This window comes from Sus scrofa, chromosome 5 (assembly GCF_000003025.6).
Source record: "Sus scrofa isolate TJ Tabasco breed Duroc chromosome 5, Sscrofa11.1, whole genome shotgun sequence".
NCBI classification, from domain to species: domain Eukaryota; kingdom Metazoa; phylum Chordata; class Mammalia; order Artiodactyla; family Suidae; genus Sus; species Sus scrofa.
In genome coordinates, this window is record NC_010447.5 from 67,130,145 (window position 1) to 67,150,952 (window position 20,808).

The 20,808-nt window shown below is 55.4% G+C and overlaps 1 protein-coding gene across 1 annotated transcript in view; it reads right to left on the minus strand.

Moving 5' to 3' along the window:
* The window catches only part of TEAD4 (TEA domain transcription factor 4), a 37,188-nt gene continuing 16,627 nt past the window's right edge, over positions 248–20,808 (minus strand). The window contains exons 4-11 of the mRNA NM_001142666.1: positions 19,497–19,625; positions 18,168–18,211; positions 17,719–17,774; positions 15,229–15,368; positions 13,505–13,678; positions 1,616–1,756; positions 660–812; positions 248–504 (exon numbers count right to left, since the gene is read on the minus strand). Coding sequence (NP_001136138.1) covers positions 391–504; positions 660–812; positions 1,616–1,756; positions 13,505–13,678; positions 15,229–15,368; positions 17,719–17,774; positions 18,168–18,211; positions 19,497–19,625 — 951 coding nt within the window. The 3' untranslated portion in view covers positions 248–390. The remainder of the gene's footprint in view (positions 505–659; positions 813–1,615; positions 1,757–13,504; positions 13,679–15,228; positions 15,369–17,718; positions 17,775–18,167; positions 18,212–19,496; positions 19,626–20,808) is intronic.

The window sequence follows — 20,808 nt, forward strand, 5'->3', positions numbered from 1 at the left end:
GCAGAGGGCAGAGATGCCCATGCACCACAGGGACCATCGGATCTTGAACTTCAGCATCTGGTGACACTCCTGGCTGAGTCCGCTGGGGCCTCGGCTTCAGAACTGCACGAGAGGCACCCCTGGGGCTGCTTCCAGCCTGCTCCCCAGGAAGCCCCCTTCTCCCTCGGTCCCTCCCAAGGCTCACACAGCCAGATCAGTTCCTCTGAAAATACACAGATCTTGGGTTTATTTGGGATTAGGCACTGCAGGTTCAGGCACGGTTTGTTCCTGGGTAGAAGAGTCGTGACTTCAACTCTCTTGGCACTTCGGGGGGGGGGCTGCCCCCATAGGTCCCCTCCCCACGTCCCGGCACACACGATGTCTCGTCCCCCCTCCCTGCTCCCTGGTCTCTTATTCCTTCACCAGCCGGTAGATATGATGCTGAGCCCCATGCTCGCTGGCTGACACCTCGAAGACATACGCGACGCACAGCAGGGTCTCCTGTGTGTCTCTGTTGGTGACCACCTGCAGGGGTGAGGAGAGGAGGGGGTCTGGGCCCCAGGAGACGGCATGCCCTCTGCTCTGCCCACTGCTCACTTCTGCCCCACTCGACACATCTGCGCCCCGCCCCCGCCTGCCCACACATACACTTGCACGCGTGCGCACACACACACACACACCTGCAGGATGGTGAAGTTCTCCAGCACGCTGTTCATCATGTACTTCTCGGGCAGGTGCTTCAGCTTGTGGATGAAGTTGACCATGTACTCACACAGCGGGGACCGGTGGATGCGGTAGGAGTAATGGCCGTTCTCATAGCGCGCGTACTCGGTCTGCAGGACCCAGGGACAGCGCAGCTTAGGAGGTCTCTGCCCACCTCCAGCCAGACCCAGCTCCAAGAGGAAGCTCCATAACCCACTCGTAGTAGAAGGAGAGGCCTCTCAGGAGGCCCTTGAGAACAGAGAGCCCTCCCCCCAGTGACCCAGCAGCTGGGTGTTAGAAGAAGGAGCTTAAAGACACAGAGGGGCGAATGGCCAGACGGGACAGAATGATGCCCCAACTCTGGTTGCACATGGGGACAGGGCCACAGGGACCCTTGCGCCCACAGAACCGTCACATATGTGTACCTATCCATTGGCATGCATGCCTGGGGATGCGCGCGCGCGCGCACACACACACACACACACACACAAACATGTGCACACCAGTGAGTGTGTGTAAATGGAGGAAATCTGAATCAGGCTGGTGGATTGCATCACTGTCTCCTGCCAGGCGGTTCTTGTTACACTCTAGGTATGTAGGATGCTGCCACTGGGGAACTAGGGAAGGGATGACAATTGCCTGTAGATCCACAATTATCTCGAAATAAAAATGTCATTAGAACAACGTGAAGGGCTTTTCAGAGTCGCTGCTGCCCAGACTCCACCCTAAGGTTCCGCGCTGTGGGCGGGGCTCGGCGCAGGTGTGTTGGGAAGGCTCCCCACTGGGATGGGGGTGCCCAGCCTCCCATGGGTTGATGCGAGGGGGGTTATCGCAAGCTGAGGGGTGAAGGTAAGACTTCATGAACTCAGTGTGGGGAAAGAGGTGAGCAGCGGCCGAAGCCCAGGCTGCAGGGGTGTGGGCGGCGTGGCCCTACCTCCACTTTCTCCACCACCTGCTTGCCGAAGGAGCAGACCTTGGTGGAGCAGGTGATGATCATGTTCTCGGGGCTCTCGTACTGGCTGGAGACGCCGTAGAAGGAGCTGCCCTCGTCCTCAATGTTGGTGTTGAGGTCTGCCTGGAGGGAGACAAGGGGAAAGCAAGAAGGGGATTCAGAGGGGCCCTGCTCGGGGCAGCGTCAAGGAGGCCTCTGGGGCCACAGCCCAGGTCCCAGGGCCAGGACTCACTCAGGAGGCTTGGAAAGAACCTGGCCGAAGGGTGTGTGAAAGCCTCCATTCTGTCCGCAGCAGGACTGGTATGAAGTCAGGTCCTGTGGCCCAAACAAAGGCAAAGGGCTCCCCTGCATTAGCCTCCGGCCCCTGCTGCCTGCCAGGTACCAACAGCCCAGTAGGCGGGGCCCCAAACTGGTCTTCAGGACCCTGCCAGTGCCCTTTAAGCAATGGCTTTGGGGGCTGGCCTCTTGCTCTCTCTGTGCACTGTGAGTCCGGCCACCCCTGACCTTCTGCACCTCTGTTCCACCTCCAGGCCAATCTCCCCAACGCCAGCCTCCTTCTGTTTGGCTCTTCCTCTCACTAGTCCGAGAGGTCTGGTTAGCACCTGCTCACAGAGCCCCTTTGCCACAGGGGCACCCACCTTCCCAGCCTGGCAAGACAGTTGGGTGCCTTGGTGATGTTGAGGCAGGAATTTCATTTATTTTCTTTTTTTTTCTTTTAAGGGCCGTACCTGCGGCATATGGAGGTTCCCAGGCTAGGGGTCTAAATCGGAGCTACAGCTGCCACAGCAATGCCAGACCAAAGCCGCGTCTGTGATCTACACCACAGCTCACAGCAACGCCGGATACTTAACCCACTGAGCGAGGCCAGGGATCGAACCTGCAACCTCATGGCTCCTAGTCAGATTCGTCAACCACTGCACCACGACGGGAACTCCAGGAATTTTATTTCTGAAGGCTTCAACCACAGAAGGGTCCTCACCCCCAGAACCCATTTGAGTCAGGGAGCTAAGAGAGGAACTTCAGACTCAGAAATGTGCCAAAAGATTACCAGAAGTTCCTTCTTAGGCAGAGCCTCCCTCCCACACACACACTAGTGGGAAGTCGCTGCCAAGCAGGACCCAGAGGGCAGCCCCACAAATGCAGGGGGGCTGCCAGACTTTGATAAAGACTCTGACACGGAGACCTCTCTTGCAAAAGGGGAACCCCAGAACCCGGGGAAGTTTCCAGCAGATGCAGAGCCGGGCCCCGGACTGTTCCATCCCTGTCCATTAGGGAACGTCAAAGCCATTACTTTTCTCTCCTTTGGGGAGAAAAGGTTTCCAAGAGCAAGAACACTTTCTTTCTTTTTTTTTTTTTTTTTTGTCTTTTTTTTTGCTATTTCTTGGGCCGCTCCTGCAGCATGTGGAGATTCCCAGGCTAGGGGTCCAATCGAAGCTGTAGCCACCGGCCTACGCCAGAGCCAGAGCAACGCAGGATCCGAGCCGCGTCTGCAGCCTACACCACAGCTCACGGCAACGCCAGATCATTAACCCACTGAGCAAGGGCAGGGACCGAACCCGCAACCTCATGGTTCCTAGTCGGATTCGTTAACCACTGCGCCACGAAGGAACTTCCAAGAACACTTTCTAGACTAGCAGGGGCTCAAAAGTCTTAAGCACAATAGAGATAATACATCGCACACGCCACGATGAGAGGGATCTGTTGTTACTCTTGTGAACTGACTACAACATAACGTTGAGTGGAGAAAAAGAAAAGCAGGTTATGAGATGGAATGAGGATGTGTTACTTTGATGAGGAAAATAAAGGCTGCTTTGACGCTGAATTAGATGGCAAATGTTTCAGTGCGCTCAGCAATGGCTTTCACAAGGCCATTAGGAAGGAAGCAAAAGAATTATAGCTGCATTCATGTCACTGCTTGGCTCTGAAATAAGCAGCAGTTTCTCTGCCTGTGGTGAAGGTGGAGCAGGGCGCGGGTAGGGTCAGGGAATGCCCAAGGGTCCTGCGGGGGTGGGCCAGGCCTTTGGGGGGGAATTAATTGCTGCTGGGATGGGCTCAAGGCCATGCAGTTACCCAGAAGGTGACCTGGGGCCCACACCCGCTCCCTGTCTCCTGTTTTCTCCTCTAAGTCACAGGCTCCTCCTTGGAAACCAAGGGACAGTTCGTGTGCTCGAGAGAAGTGTGGGCTGTGCCTGGACAAGAGCTGGCAGGGAGCCCCGCCTCTGCGAAGGGCAGGCACCGGGACGAGGGGAGTGATGCTGGCCAGCGGGTGAGGCCAGGACATAAAATGATGCCTCCAACTTCAGCCACCACCAGCTCCTCCCCTACACGGCCTAATTAAGGCCGTTCCTTCGTGTGGGTATGCCCCAAGAGTTTCTTTTCAATCAACCCGTTCTTTTCCTGAGCAATTATATCCATGAAATCAGGGATTCTGGGTTTTCTAATAGATATGAAAACGATCCCTTGTTATAGAAGAAATGTGGATTCAGGTGCTGTGCCTGGGGCTTGGGCAGGGCTGGCACTGCCCCTCCCAGGCTCTCCCTAGCGCATGTGGCAGCAGCTGTCCAGCATTCCGCAGCGATGGGATGTGCCTGTCACCACCCTGTGTTGGCACCACCTAGTCAGGTGGCCCTGCCCCTTCCAGATGGTAAGCACCCTGGAGGCAGGAACCGAGCTCTCCCAGGGCTGGGGCTGGGCCTGGTACAGGGCACACAGGAATAACTCACCCCTCGGTGGCTCTGGGTGAGGAGCGGTCCTGTGATCACAAGCAAGGACCTCCTTCTCCTGCATCCCCACCAGTCCCCTGAGCCCCAGCCCCACCCCCTAACCCCAATATTGCCCTGGGTCTTCTGGCCTCGCCTCCCTCTTGCCTGGCCCTTCCAATCCCTAACTCACCCGTTTATCCTGCCTGGCCCAGCACAGCCAGGCAGGGGACCCAAAGAAACCACAGCATTGCCTCTGCTCTTAAGGGTTTTGTGACTTGTATAAGAGCAAATAGAATAGGTGAGCTGGTGGTTGAGAGAGGGAGGAGATGGGGGCAGAGAGAAAAATCCCACAAGCGAGAAAACCCTAAGTCAAAAAGACACATGCACCCCAATATTCACTGGAGCACTGTTTACAATAGCCAAGACATAGAAGCAACCTAAATGTCCATCCGCAGAGGATGGGATAGTGAAGATGTGGTACATACACACAATGGACTATTACTCAGCCATAAAAAAATGAAATAATGCCATTTGCAGCAATGTGGATGGACCTGGATTGAGATTATCATGAGAAGTTAAGTCCAAGACAAATATCATATGATATCACTTATATATGGAATCTAAAAAAAAAGGATACAAAAGAACTTATAAAACAGAAACAGACCCAAAGATTTTGAAACCAAAATCATGGTTACCAAAGGGGAAATGTGGGGTGGGACAGAAAAACTGGGGAGGTTGGGATTGACATATACACACTGCTAAATATAAAATAGATAAGTAACGAAGACCAACTGTATAGCACAGGGTAATCTGCTCAGTACTCTGTAATAACCTATATGGGAAAAGAATCTGAAAAGGAGCAGATATATGCTTATGTGTAATGGATTTACTTTGCTGTAGACCTGAAAGGAACACAACTTCCAGGTCAACTAGACTCCAATAAAACTTATTAAAAAAAAAAAAAAACAGGAGTTCCCGTCGTGGCTCAGTGGTTAACAAATCTGACTAGGAACCATGAGGTTGTGGTTCAATCCCTGGCCTTGCTCAGTGGGTTAAGGATCTGGCGTTGCCATGAGCCGTGGTGTGGGTCACAGATGCGGTTCGGATCTCAAGTTGCTGTGGCTGTGCTGTAGGCCGGCGGCTACAGCTCTGATTAGACCCCTAGCCTGGGAAACTCCATATGCCACAGGAGTGGCCCTAGAAAAGGCAAAAAGACAAAAAAAAAAAAAAAAAAAAAACCCACAGACAAGATGGTCCAAAGTCTGCCCAGAACCCATCCCGTGGTCCTGCTGCTTGGACCTCAGCCAGTGACAGCACACACCCCAAGCCCCTCACTGTCCTCAGTGCCATCCTTCCAATTACATCCTTCTAATTAAGTCCTTCTAAAACCCTCTCATGCAGGGGTTTCCTGCCCACCGTGTATCCCCGACTCTGAGCATCTTCCCCAAACAAGCTTGGCTTCTCTGCATTCTCAGCCTGAGGGCAAAGCTGCCCCCCGAGTTACCCTGAGAGGTGCCCCCCCACCCCTCCCACCATCCACCCTATTCATAGCTGAGGTGCGGTGGGCAGCTCCCAGGCTGTGCCTGGAACAGGTGCGGGGGATCGGGTGACGGACAGATGAGCCAGGACAGCCGGGTGTGGGGGCTGGGGGGCGGGGGCTCAGATCATTGTCATGTGCTGGTATGTGCGTGGAAGAAATGTCGGGGCCCCGTGACAGGACAGTCTGGGGCACTCTCCTCCCCACACAGCCCTGCCCAGCATTTTCTTACTCTTTTTTTTTTTTTTTGCTTTTTAGGGCAGCACCCGTGGCATATGGAAGTTCCCAGGCTAGGGGTCGAATTAAAGCTGCATCTGCCAGCTACAGCCACAACAAAGCGGGATCCCAGCTGTGTCTGCGACCCACACCACTGCTCACGGCAACGCCAGATCTCAGATTCACTGAGCAAGGCCAGGGATCGAACCCACATCCTCATGGATACTAGTCGGATTCATTTCCACCGTGCAACAGTGGGAACTCCATGCCTAGCATTCTCAATCTCCAGCCTGGAGTTACTGGCCATCACTGTCAAGAGTTCCCTCTCTCATGCCCTAAGGACAGAGGTGGCCTCCAGTGGTCTCACATGTCCTGGGGGAGGTGGGGGGCCTTCAGCTTCTCAGCCCCTGCACTCCGTGGAGCACACCCAATCTCTCCTGCACCCGATCCTGCCTCCAATGGAATCGATTTGTCCTGGCCGTCCGCCAGCCCATGACTTACCACCCAGCCCCACCAGTGAGAACAGCAACTTCAGCAGGAGGGGCTGGGAGGCTGGTGGACACCCAAGTCCTCCTCCCACTCCAAGTGGGCCCTGCCCACCTCCCTGCCTACATGCCCAGGGCCTGAGGGCAGGAAGAGCAAATCACCAGGCAGGAAAAGGGAGGTCTGGGGGAGGTGGCACCGTGTCCTGGCCTGGCTGCTTCCCTTTCTCCTTCCATTTTTTTTTTTTTTTTTTTTTTTTTTTTTGTCTTTTTAGGGCCTCACCCATGGCATATGGAAGTTTTCAGGCTAAGGATAGCATTGGAGCTGGCCACAGCCACAGCCACAGCAATGCAGGATCTAAGCCACATCTGTTACCCACACCACAGCTCACAGCAATGTCCAGATCCTTAACCCACTGAGCAATGCTAGGGATCGAACCTGCATCCTCATGGATACTAGTCAGATTTGTTTCTGCTGAGCCACAATGGGATCTCCCTGCTTCCCTTTCTATCTGTGCAGCCAGTCTCACATCAGCTGGGGGCAGGGGGCAGGAAAGGAGGGATCAGGACAGCTGTGGATGCCCAAGCTGCCTGCGAGGACCCCACGACGGACCAAGTCTCACGGTTAACAGGCAGGGGGCTTTCTTTCCCCACATCACAGACCTGTACTTCCTTGGGCCTCTGCCTTCCCCACACAGCAGGAGGGGGACCAGGTGACGGCCAAGGTGCCCGGGTTGCCAACATGCCCCCCGGCTCCCATTTCACTCACTCTCACCCTCCCTAAGCCCCTGGCCTTCAGAGAGGCTCAGACAAGGGCTGGGCAGGTGCACGGTCCCCTTCACTGCCAGCTGACACACATCAGGGTCCTCAGCAAGTTGCAGGCCGTCAAGAACAAAGTGCTGGTTTTTCAGCTGGAGAAGCAGGGGCCAGTGGTGCCGAGATTCCCTCAGGACACAGCTCTCCCACGAGGGCAGAGCCTCAACGCCCCAGCCGGACACAGGGTGCTTGCTGACACGCCCGGAGGGCTTGCTGGTAGCCCACGTCCCACCCTACGTGGTGGTGACCGCCCCAGGGCGCTGAGATCTGCTCTCCCACTTGGAACGTGAGCTCCTGTTGGATCCACACAGCACAGGATGTGGAGCCTGCGCCATCACACTCTGGCACCACTGTGCCCACCTTCTCTTCTCCTAGCACCCCCACTTCCAGTCTCCCTAGAGTCAGAGAGGAAGGAGAGGACCAGCACCTCGAGCCAGGCTAGACAAGGGCACTCAGGCTCCTCTTCCCCACTGACCACCTCTCACCTCCAGGTAGGACACCCCTGCCATTTCCTGGAAGGGACACCCAAGCTCTAGAAAACCCCAGAACCCCAAGTGCACAGCTAATTCTGCTCTCTCCATGCCCCCAGTGGCTGCCGCTCCTCAGGGGCCAGGGGCCCTTCTTTAGGCAATTCAGAGCCTTCTCCACCAGAAGCAGGGGAGCACCAGGGCCCCACAGGGTACCAGACACTTGGCAAAGCAGGATGCCTTAGTGGGACAGTCGCAGGGACACTCTAGAGCCGACTGCCTGGGTCTGAATCCCGATTCTGTCCCTATGAACCGGGCAGCCCTGACAAGTCGCTTCACCTCTCTGTGCCTCAGTCTCCCCGCTAGAAAACAAGGCTGCCAACGTCCACCCTTTGGGGGTGGCAAGGATAACACATGGTGATACAGGTAAAGGGACTCAGTGCCTGGGGTGACCTTCCACTGGCTGCCCTGACTCCCTCCTCATGTACATTACAGGGAGGACCAGAAGAGGGAGGCTTGCCCTGACTCAGTGGCTCAGAGCCCTTTCTCACGCCATGCCTCGGTTTCCCCCACCTGTGAAATGGGGGCCTAGGTGGTTCCCATCTGGATGGTGGCAAAAGAATACAGAATATTACCACCAACTAAAGGAGGCAGGAGCTAGTGAAAAGCCCCCCAATATGCCCTCTTCCCCCATCAGGGCAGTGTTTCCATCAAAGCCTCCTGCCAGCCAGGCCTCCCTGGTTAGAGTTCACCCCAAATCGGACCCTCGGAGTGGCGGAGCCAAGGGCCTTCTTCAGAGTCAAGGCTGAGCCTGGAGAGGCTTGAGGGGTGGAGGAAGGAGCACAAGAGAGAGGGCGGAGGCGGCCTGAAGGAAAGGCAGGAGCCTCCCTGAATGCACAGCAGGAAATGGGAGTTGCCACTGCCGGCTGCAAGGTGACAATGCTAATAGGCTGCCCTCAGCAAAGCCTCTTGGTTCCAATTCCCATGATCAAGGCTAGAAGGGAGAGGAGGGAGAGGGAAAAGGGAAGTGTGACAGTTTAAGCTCTTCCTGAGAAAAGGGAGCCAGGCATCCTGCCTCATACATCACACTGTAAAGCCAGCCTCTCCAGCTGAGGCCCTACAGAGGTGAGGTCTCTAGCTTGGCCTGTATTCTAGCCGTTCCCCACTTGCTTCCCATCTGGACGGCTGATGCATCCATCCAAGCACAACTCTGGCCATGCCATGCCCTGTTCAAAAATGAACCACTTCAGTGAAATGCACCACTCGCACCCCATGCTGCAACCATGGCAGACATTACCAGTCGATCCAAGAGTGGCTCCCTCCAGATCCTTCTCGGCCCAGCATTCCAACAATGGCTACCCATACATTAGAGGTGGTACCCCTGGACCCCTGGGTCACATGGGAAACTGACCATACACATTCACATTTCCCTTCCAGAGGGCCGAGCAGGATGAGAGCACAGGTCTTTTTACCATGCGGCCCCACAGAGATGAAGGAAACAGACGAGAACAAACTGACAGGAGAGTTCAATCAATCAAGGACTGACATCGATCTGAACTAAAACAGCTTCTCCAGGGAAGCAAGAGGAATGACAAACTAAAAGGGCCTTCAGACGAGTTCCAGGTGAGGGGTCAGCGACATAGGAGAGTGGTCAGGCCTCCCTCCAGGGCCCCTCTCAGCCCATCAGAGGGAGAAACAGGAGGGCATCAGGTTTTGGGGACACTGGCACGTGAGAGAAGAAGAGATGGGGCATTAGGAGAAACCCCCTGAAAAACGGTTGGCTCCCCTCACCGACCTCCCTGCCCCACTGCTGGAATGCTCGTGACCACATATGTCCCTGCCAGGGGAATGGGGGGAGGTGTCCCTGGAGATGCTGAACCTCCCCAGGAAAGAAAAAGGTTCAGGGAAATGCTGACACTGACTGGTCTCCTCAGTAGAACAGTGGGCTCCCCAACTCCAGCCCAGCAGGTGACAAGCCTGCCTTGCCCACAGAGCTCCCAGCCCCTGACATGTGGACAAATGGCCAGAGCAATGAAAGAAAGGATACTCAGGACTTCATCAGAATGAAAAGCTTCAGAGGACACTCTCGAGAATGCGAAAAGACACAGACATAGAAAACAAGCTTAGGGTTACCAAAGGGAAAGAGGGGAGAGGAAAACTTGGAAATTTGGGTTTAACAGAAACACACCACTTGGAGTTCCTGTTGTGGTGCAGTGGAAACGAATCCGACTAGGAACCACGAGGTTTCAGGTTCGATCCCTGGCCTTGCTCAGTGGGTTAAGGATCCAGCGTTGCTGTGAGCTGTGGTGTAGGTTGCAGATGCGGCTCAGATCTGGCGTTGTTGTGGCTCTGGCGCAGGCCAGCGGCTTCAGCTCCGATTGGACCCCTAACCTGGGAACCTCCATATGCTGAGGGAGCGGCCTTCAAAAGAAAGAAAGAAAGAGGGAAAGGAAGGAAGAAAGAAAAGAAAAGAAAAGAAAAGAAAGAAAAGAAAGACAGACACGACTATGTGTAAAAAAGATAGGAGTTCCCTGTGGTGCAGCGCATCATCGAGGATCTGGCATTGTCACTGCAGCCACTTGGGTCATTGCTGTGGAGTGGGATCAATCCCTGGCCTGGGAAATTCCACATGCCATGAGGGACAGCCAAAAAAAAAAAAAGTAGCAAAGACCTACTGCATAGCACAGGGAATTATACTCAATATCTTGTAATAACTTAAAATGGAAAGAATTTGAAAAAGAATATAGACATAGATATATAAGTGAATCACTTCGCTGTTTTCCTGAAACATTGTAAATCAACTATACTTCAATAATAGAGAATAAAAAAAATTAAGACACACACACAAAAGAATGTGAAAAAAGACAGAATAGGGTCCGTATCTATAAGTCATGTATCTGAAAAGAGACTTCTCTCTATAATATATGAAGAACTCATAACTTGATAATAAAAGCCAAAGAAGCCAATCAAAAAATGGGCAAAGAACCCACTCCTGGGTATCTATCCAGAGAAAACCATTATTCGAAAAGACACATGCACTCTGATGTTCATTGCAGCACTATTTGCAACAGCCAAAACATGGAAACAACCTAAATGTCCATTGACAGAGGAGTGGATCAAGAAGATGTGGTACATACACACAATGGAATATTACTCAGCCATTAAAAGGAACGAAATACCGGCATTTTTAGCAACACGGATGGACCTAGAAATTATCATGCTGAGTGAAGTCAGACAATGAGACACCAACATCAAATGCTCTCACTGACATGTGGAATCTGAAAAAAGGACACAATTAACTTCATTGCAGAACAGATACTGACTCACAGACTTTGAAAAACATATGGTTTCCAAAGGAGACAGGTTGGGGGGTGGGGGGATGCGCTGGGGGTGTGGGATGGAAATCCGATAAAACTGGATTGTGACTGATCATTGTACAACTATAAATGTAATAAATTCATTGAATAATTTTTTTTAAATGGACAAAGGAGCTGAATAGACGTTTCTCCAAAGAAGGTGTATGAATGGCCAATAAGCACAGGGAAATCCACTTCCTACCCACTGGGACAGCCATCATCACAGAAAATATCAAGTGTTGCCGAGGGTGTGGAGAGACTGAGACGCTCACACACAGCTGGGGGAGATGTAAAGCGGGGCCGCCACTTTGGAAGACAGTCTGGCAGTTTCTCAAAAAGGTAAACAGGAGTTCCTGTTGTGGCTCAGCGGTAACCAACCCAAACAGTATCCATGAGGACACGTGTTCAATCCCTGGCCTCACTCAGTGGATTAAGGACCTGGTGTTGCCATGAGCTGCAGTGTAAGCTGCAGACGAGGCTCATATCCCGTGCTGCTATGGCTGTGGTGTAGGCCAGCAGCTGCAGCTCCAAGTCGATCCCCAGCCTGGGAACTTCCATATGCCACAGATGGAGCCCTAAAAAAGAAAAAAAAAAGTAAATGCATGTAAATAATTGATTTGGGGAGCTCCCGCTGTGGCTCAATGGGATGGATGGCGTGTTGGGAACACTGGGACACAGGTTTGATCCCCGGCCCAGCAGAGTGGGTTAAGGATCTGGAGTTGCTGCAGCTGCAGCTGCAGCTTAGGTATCAACTGTGGCTTGGATCTGATCCCTGGACTGGAAACTCCATATGCCTTGGGGTGGCCAAAATGAAACAAAAAAAGAATATGATTTGGAGTTCCTGGCTGTGGGATAGGTCTCAGCTGTAGCTCAGATTTGATCCCTGGCCTAGGAACTTCCATATGCCATGGGTACAGCCATGAAATTAAACAAAACAAAACAAAAATCAAAGCATAGCCATATAAGCATATTATTTAGGACTCAGGAGAGAAAACAGAAAAAACAGTGACACTTTACAGTGATGGCCTCTTGGGATTAGGGCTGGGGTTAAAAGGACTGGGACAAGAATCTGATGCCTGTTCTTACAAGCCTCTTGGTGTTAATAACTATGAACATGCATTGATTTAAAAATGAGATGAAATAAAAGACACAATCACCTGTTTTTCATCCCAGGATAGATGCTGACCTTCGTAGGATGCGGACCTTCCAGCACCTAGCTCACCTCTCACGGTTTTCTTTCTACTGCCCCTCTCGCACAAGTTTACCCACGACCAGCGACCCCGGAAGCCCTTTCTCCTGCCTCCTGAGCCTTTAACAGCCCTTTCCTTTCTCCACCTAATAGACTTTACCATCCCTAACGGCCCAGGGCCAATGTCCACCTGCTCGCAGAGCAAGCTGTCCTGTGGATACAAACCCAGGATCCAGGCCCTGGGTTTCTGACCCCCTGCAGGCAGCTGGCCCCACGCGTTTGGCTGTGGATGAGAGCTGGGCTGAGAGTTCCGAGCCAGGAGCCTGGAAGCCACCTGGAATCACATAGACTTTTGGGGGAACATGCCCACCTCTAGGAAAAGCACAGCTTTCAGATGGTCAAGGTGGTCTGGGATCAAATAAAGGGTGAGACTCCCTGAGCTGCGTCGGGATGATGCGGGAAGAGGAACGTCGGCAGAGCCACCCAGGCCCAGCTTCAGGCTCCCATCACCCGCCAGGACTGCCTGCCCTTCCACCTGCTGTCTTACTTTGTGCTTTTCCCTGCAACTGTTTTTCTGTGGGTGCTGGACGCCCAGACCAGGTACCATGCCTCCCGGTCTTGGAGGAGGTTTTGAGAGGAGGGGGCTCTATGCACACAATACCCATGCAGGGGTGAGGCGGGGGTGGGGGGCAGTGGAGGCCAAGCTACAGGCTGAGCTGTTTGAGAAGCCCGGCGTTTCTTTGGGGGTGACCTGAGTCAACAGTCCACATCTCCAAGCCCTGTCCAGCCCAACAGCTGCCCCACTCCAGCCTGGAAACCTCGGCATTCAATGCCTCAGGTGGCTGGGGGGCTCTCTGCTTACCCCTCGGGGTCTCCTGTAGGTCTTCGTCACCACCCGCCAGGAGGGGACCTCGCTCAGGGGTACCAGTGGCCCCACGGGTCTGAGCTCCTGCCACTGGAGGGCTCTCCGTGCCCGCTGGTCCCTTCACACTGGTCCCGCCCGCCCCAGAGCCCACCCGCAAGGGCACCCATGCCCACCTCTCCTCCTTCCTCTCCAAGGCCATCCATGTGCTGGGGTAGGAAGGACGAGGCCGTCAGGGGCTTACCCAGAACTTCACGAGGAAAAAGGCGTTGGAGGGGCCCCGCTCAAAGAGCTCCTTGAGGCCGCCCTTCTTCTCGGGGAACTTGTCGTAGATCTGGCGGATGTCCACGGCTTCGAGGTAGGGGTCGCTGTAGCTGGGGCTCGACTGGCCGATGTGCACAAACAAGTGCTTGTTGTACTGTGGACAGAACGGCTGGTCTGAGGAGCCGCAGGGGCAGCGGGGCCGACAGACCAGACCAGGCTCAGAGTCCAGCCGGGGGCCCACAGCGGAGGATGCCAGGGCTCAGGCCTCGGTTTCCCCACTGGTAAAACGGAGCCAGTAGAAGGGCTGAAGGTAAAGGAAAGCAGATTCGCAGGTGTCGTGCACCTGGTGCGGGCCAGCCCCCAGCAGGTGCTCGGCTCACTGTAGCTGCGACGGGTATTATGCTGAGTCCTGACCCCGTCACCAAACACCCTCAGGCAAGTCACTTTCTCTCTTTGCATCCCCGTTACCTCATCTGTGATGGAAAACCACTGGCCCAGACAGGGTGCACTCCCCCCTGGAGCCCTTCACTGCAACCAAAAAAATTCACTTCTTTTGAGGCCCTTGCTAGGCTTCTGAGGGACAGTGTGTTTGATTAATGGGCTCCTCACCTAAAAAATGTCTGAAAATGTCAACGTGGGATTTCTCGTCGTGGCTCAGCAGTTAACAAACCTGACTGGCATCTATGAGGACTCGGGTTCGATCCCTGGCCTTGCTCAGTGGGTTAAGGATCCAGCGTTGCCATGAGCTGAGGTATATAGGTCGCAGACACGGCTCGGATCCCGAGTTGCTGTGGCTACAGCTCTGACGGGACTCCCTAGCCTGGGAACCTCCTTATGCCAAGGGTGCGGCCCTAAAAAGACAAAAAAAAAAAAAAGAGTTCCTGTCGTGGCTCAGTGGTTGATGAGTCCGACAAGAAACCATGAAGTTGCAGGTTCGATCCCTGGCCTTGCTCAGTGGGTTGATGATCCGGCGTTGCCGTGAGCTATGGGGTAGGTCGCAGACACGGCTTGGATCCCGTGTTGCTGTGGCTCTGGTGTAGGCCAGCGGCTACAGCTCTGATTAGACCCCTAGCCTGGGAACCTCTATATGCGCAGGTGCGGCCCTAGAAAAAAAGGCAAAAAGACAAAAAAAAAAAAAAAGAAAAGATTAAGGAAAATGTCAAAGTGAAGCCGTCAGTGAAGTGTCCCTGGCTTTGGCATCCTGGCCCCCTGGCTGGGTGCCACTCAGCTCCCCTGATCTTTGCGGGTGATCCTGGTCACCCGGGACAGTGGACACTGAAGGGGACAGGGTGGGGGTGGACTGCTGCTCCCTGCTGGTGTCCTGAGATGTGGGGCAGACAGGAGGCTCCTCAGAGCCCCAGGGCAAGGGCAGAGCAGCCTGTGCGTGGAGCTGGGTGGAACAAGGACATGGAGGGAGCAGGGAGGGGACAGGGCTGAGGGGACCAGGATGGGGCCCAAGCTCTGAGGAGGGAGCAGCAGGTGGGGGGGGGCTCCAGTGAGAAAGAAGTGGGGAAGGGAGCAGACAGAGGACAGGGACGGATGGAGAGGAGCAGGGAGCCTAAGTCCAGACCCAGGTGGAGCGGGGCAGGAGGGCAGCGTGGGGAAGCGGAGCAGGCATGACCGGAGCTGGAGGAGGGGCGGGAGCAGGAGGCTCTGGGGATGAGGAAGGGGCAGTGGAGTGGCCGGACAGATGCCGGAACCTACCGTGTCGGGGTCTTGCTGCCGCTCCAGGAAGGCAGAGAACTCCAACATCCAGAGCTTGGAACTGGCCACACTGCGGCCCTGCCATGGGGGTGCCGGGGGTGCGGAGGGCGACGGGGTGTGTCCTGAGGGAGACTCGAACCCTGCACACAGTGGACACACATGGGAACTGGTCCACAGGCCTGCCAGCCGCACCCTCGCCAGGCCCCCAGGCTCACCAGCTGGCGGGGGGGGCCTGCTGTCTGCCTTAAATAGGCCTCCCAGGAGGGGTGGGGAGGAGGGCAAAGCACTGACCAGCAGGCAGAGAGCTCAGCCTGGACCAGCTCAGTCCCCTACGGCCCTGCACAGAATTTCCCTCAAGGGAGACAGGATGCTGGGTGGGACAGGGGTGGGGGGCAGGACCCCTGTTGGACCGAGGGCTTTCGAGGCAGCCATTGCTTAGTTCCTGCCCTGGAGGAGCTTCTGGTCCAGCCAGGGAGATGAGCAGACAAAGGACTGCAATGACATGGGGCCCATCACTGCGGTCTCTACAACCCCTGGAATAGCGCCTGGTCCAGAACAGGCACTGGATGCAGGTTTGCAAATTAGTGAAGCACTGAACACAAGGACAACTGACAGGGGAGTCACTCAGCACAGCAGCGGAGCTCCCAGGGCACCTTGGAGGTGGTCAGGGAAGGTCTTCCGAAGGTGATGCTTAAAGAAGCTATGAAGTAGAAGCGGGAGGCAGCAGGTGCGGACAGGGAAAGGGCGCTCCAGGCAGCAGGCTCGGGGCTGTGAGACGCTCAGTGACGCTGAGGCTCAGCCTAGCAGGTCTGACGGGAAGGGCAGTCTGTCCCGGGGCAGGAAACAAGGCTGAGGAGACGGGCCGTGGCTGCTGGGTTAGGAGCAAGTTTCAGTCTGGGCTCAGGAGAGGGACCAGAGGATTTTAAGAGGACAGAGGAATGATCAGATATGCATTTCTGAAGGATCCTATTCCGTGTGGAGAAAGGAGCCGGCAGGGGCAAGGCAAGCAGAAACACAGTCCTTGTGGGTTTTTATGTGAGTAGCAAATGAATAAGGCAGTGGAAGGAAGAGGAGGGGACACAGGAGGGACAAGGAGGGAGCAAAATCCCAGGACTCGGTGATGGAGGGGACGAGAGGTCAGGGAGGCAGACCTCCAGACCACACCAGCTTTTCCTGGCATCAAGTGCCAAGGCGGGTGAGTCAGGAGCCCAGGGAGGAGACAGAGAAAAAACAGTCGGGGGACAGGGGGCAGAGACCATGCTGGACACACCAGCTGGTACTTGACGCCTGTGCTGAATCACTGATTCATTTGTTCAAACGCGCCTTCCTGAAAACGGCCTTGCACACATCGGACACGGCCCAACACGCGGAAAACACAGGCACCGGGCAGATACTGCTCCAGGCAAAGAGAGTGACAAGTCAGCTCAGAAGGCACCAGTGAGCTGCTAAAGGATTATAAGCCAGAAGCAGCAGGATGAGATGGATGCTTTAAAAGATGATGGGGTGGGTTACTGGGGAGGATGGGGGATGACACTGAAGACGAGGAGTAGGTGGAGATGCTGCCACAGTGGTCCAGGCAAGAACAAGGAGGGCCTGGGAGAAGACGGGGGGAGCAAGGGGCAAGCACAGCCTAGATTGGAAGAGGGGGGACGGACTGGGGGTAGAGAGTGGTGGCGGGTAGGCAGCACCACGCAGCCATCAGAAATCAGGAGGATCATGGGGCCAGAAGAAGGCAGGAATCATGACCAAGCTGGAAAGGGAGTCTAGGGCGGGGACCCTGTCTTGCACTGCAGCGTGGAAGGTGGAAAGACCCTCCTGAGAAAGACGCAGGGACAGAGCTGGTCATGTGAGCAGTTAGGGCAGGACCTCCACCTGCTAACCAGGGGCTCCAGGCCAGAAAGCATTGCTCTCCTGAGCTACCCCCCTTTTTTTAGGGCCATACCAAGGCACATGGAAGTTCTCAGGTTAGAGGTCAAATGGGAGCAGGAGCTGCCGGCCTTCACCACAGCCACAGCAATGTAGGATCTGAGTCGCGTCTGCAACCCACCCCACAGCTTATGGCAATACCAGATCCTTGAACCCACTGAGAGAGGCCAGGGATTGAACCTGTGACCTCATGGATACTAGTTGGGTTCATAACCCACTGAGACACAATAGGAACTCCTGGTCCCCCATCTTGAAGGAGAGGATTATGGTGTCACCAAGGGAGGACATCCTAGGAGTCAAGCCGGACAGGGCACCACGTAGGTGGAACAGCCGCCCGGGGACCCGGGCGCTGGCCCTTGAACTGGGTGCAACCCGCAAGCCCTGAGCCCTGCTGGGGAAGACAGGCAGCTCAGGAGCACCAGGGGCTTGGCTCCCAGCAAAGGATGGGGAGAAGCAGGAAGGCGGAGATGCAGTCTAAGCACATGCTAGGGCAGCACCTAAGGGGGTCTGGGGCCTGGAGCAGAAGACGCAGGGGGGCAAGGGAGCCAGGCACTGCCGACCCACCTGGCAGAGGCAGCGACGGCTGGACAGTGTAGGTTTGCTGAGAGAAAGGTTTCACACTGTGGGAGACAGGAGAGGACGTGTGAGCCTGGGGCCAGTGGCTCTGGCTACCCGCTTCTGCAGGATTCTGGCCAACCCACAGAAGCAGCCTGTCTGTTGGGAAAAACCACCCCTCCTCCCTGCCTCTATCTCTACCAGCCAGGGAGCTGGTTCCAAGCCTCCTCCAAAGGTTCCGAGCTCAGGCCCTGCTACACCCTGGATAGACAGGAGCTGCAGCAAGTGCCACCCCAGGGTGCCCGTGAGTAGGAAGGCCTGATCCCTAAGTGCAGGGCCATCCTGCAAGGCCGACCCCAGACAGCGGCCCGTCCACCCTGCAGCCTAGGTCAGCCGCATGAGCTCACGGACTCCAGTGGTGCCCAGGGAGCAAAGGGCAGCCCCGTGGCCATACTCACTCGTGGGACGTTCCGGCTTGGCCCGGCAAAGCTCCTTGCCAGAACTAAGGAGGCAAAAGCGCAGAGTCAGCAGAGCCTCAAGAGCGGGGACAGACCCGGCAGGGGCCTCACCGGAGGGCGAGGCTGGTGGTGGGAAGCATGATAATGCTGTGGCCTGGGGCCAGGCAGAACCACATCCCAAAGTGTGTTTCAAGGAACTTTCGCCTCGAATGCCCGCCGCTGAGGGCTCTCGGGAGAAGTGCCCAGACTCCCAAACTTGGCACCCATCTACCTCCTCAAAGACTGATCCATAGTATAGGTACCCACAGTCCTAGAGTCAAGAATCCTATTTAGGGAGTTCCCGTTATGGCTCAGCAGTTAATGAACCTGACTGGCATCCATAAGGATGCAGGTTCAATTCCTGGCCTCGCTCCGAGGGTTAAGGATCCGGCATTGCTATGAGGTGTGGTGTAGGTTGCAGATGCGGCTTGGATCCCGAGTTGCTGTGGCTGTGGCTGTGGCGTAGGCCAGCAGCTAAAACTCCAATTCGACCCCTGGCCAGGAAACCTCCATATGCCGTGGGTGTGGCCCTAAAAAGACAAAGAAAAAGAGAATCCTAATTACATCTGAGTGCCCCCATCTCACTTGCGCACAGTCACTGCGGCTGCTGTCCTGTCTATTCAACACCCTGCTGGACTAACGGTCTCTGGACACGCTTGGAAAAACTGGAAAAACCTTGGACACAAGCCTCACCTGGCACAGGGCCTGCGACAGCCCCTTCCTCTCGGGCCTGAGCCAGTGCAAAGAGACATCCTGAAGTCCCGTTAGTCCCAGCAGGCTAGGAATCCCTGTGAGGACGCAGCCCTGGGAAGGAGGGGCCTTTCTGGACTATTTGAGCACGTGACCAACCTGGTCACAGCAGAGAGATCAGTTCTGGAGCCGAGAAGTTTAAAATTCCAGAGAAGTCTGTTCCTGGACATCAGCCCTCCACCTGGGAGGTGCACCTAAGGGTGCAGGTTGAGGCGGGGAGGCGGGGGCTGTTCAGGACACGCTGCTGCTGCACCAGAGCCTGGGGCCTCAGCATCCTCTCCTGTAAACTGGGCCGACTCTGCAGAGCCACCGGCCTAGCCGGCCAACAGGTGACCTCACCCTGTGTCGCTGCCAAGGCCCTGAGGAAGGGGTTCCAACACCTGCGTGGCCCCTCGCTCCTTGGTCCCTCCTTCCCCGGCTCTCCTGGCCCGAGAGGACTCAAGTGAGGACTTTGGTGCGGCCAGTGCTGGGGCGCCTCGCGGGGGGAGGAGTGAGAAGGACAGGGTGGTGTGGCCTCTGGCTCCGGGCAGCCCCACTTACCCCTGAGACTGCCGGGTAGCCTGGGCCCCGGGCGAGGGCCATTTTATTGTGGAAGGCTGAGGCGGAGATGATCTGGGCGGACGACATGGTAGCCATGCTCTGCAGGGCCTTGTCCTTAGCTGCCTGATCCTGGGGAGACATTGGAGGGAGGGCCTCAGCGCTGGGCCCCACCGCAGGCTCAGGGGAGGCGGGGGCCGGGCTGGTGACAAGAACGTCAGAGCCTGGACTCGGCCCCCCCCCCCCCCGGGGACCAGGCTCAGGCTCAAGTTCCTACAGGGCTCTGAACCTGTCCTGTGCCTCTGAGTCAGTCACTCGGTATCTCTGGTTGCTTTCCTCATCCGGCCAAGGGGGGTGACACTTGTCCTGCCTACTGCATGAGAGGTTAAAGGAACTCTGGAGGCCGGACCATAGCTTCATTTACCAACCTTGGGGACACTTGCAAGCTGGGCCTGCCCAGGCCTTGTTCGCCGCCACACCAGGGGCGGCTGGCGCCCCACCAGACTCACAGGTGATGATGCATGACATCTGTTCAGCAGGGGTCATCCTTGGTCACGTGGACAGTGACAGGGGAGGGCCTCCTGTGGCCCCTGCCCTGTGGTCTCCACTGTACCACAGGCACTCGGGCACCTGAACCTTCTACATGTCAGAATGGAAATATGGTTCATCAGCCCTCTGTGGGTCCAAAGACCACCCCCTCCCCAAAGTGGCTTCACCCCACACAGACTCTGAACAAATCCCCAGTATGAGCTAGTTATAATAATAATAGTAACAATACTTCATTAATACTTGAATAAGCCACTGGTTCCCATCCTAAGTTCCCCAGTCCCAAAGGTCTTCAGAACTAAGACAGGAGTTCCCATCGTGGCTCAGTGGTTAACGAATCCGACTAAGAACCATGAGGTTGCGGGTTCGATCCCTGGCCTTGCTCAGTGGGTTAAGGATTCGGCGTTGCCGTGAGTTGTGGTGTGGGTGGCAGACGCAGCTCGGATCCCGCATTGCTGTGGCTGTGGCGTAGGCTGGCAGCTACAGCTCCGATTAGACCCCTAGCTTGGGAACCTCCATATGCCGTGGGTGTGGCCCTAGAAAAGGTTAAAAAAAAAAAAAAAAAAAGACAAAAAGAACTACTAAGACAATATCCAACATTCTCAATTTCAAAAAGCCTAATGGGAAGTTCCCATCATGGCGCAGCAGAAATGAATCTGACAAGCATCCATGAGGGTGGGGGTTTGATCCCTGGCCTTGCTCAGCAGGTTAAGGATCCAGCATTGCTGTGAGCTGTGGTATGGGTCGCAGATGAGACTCGGATCTGGTG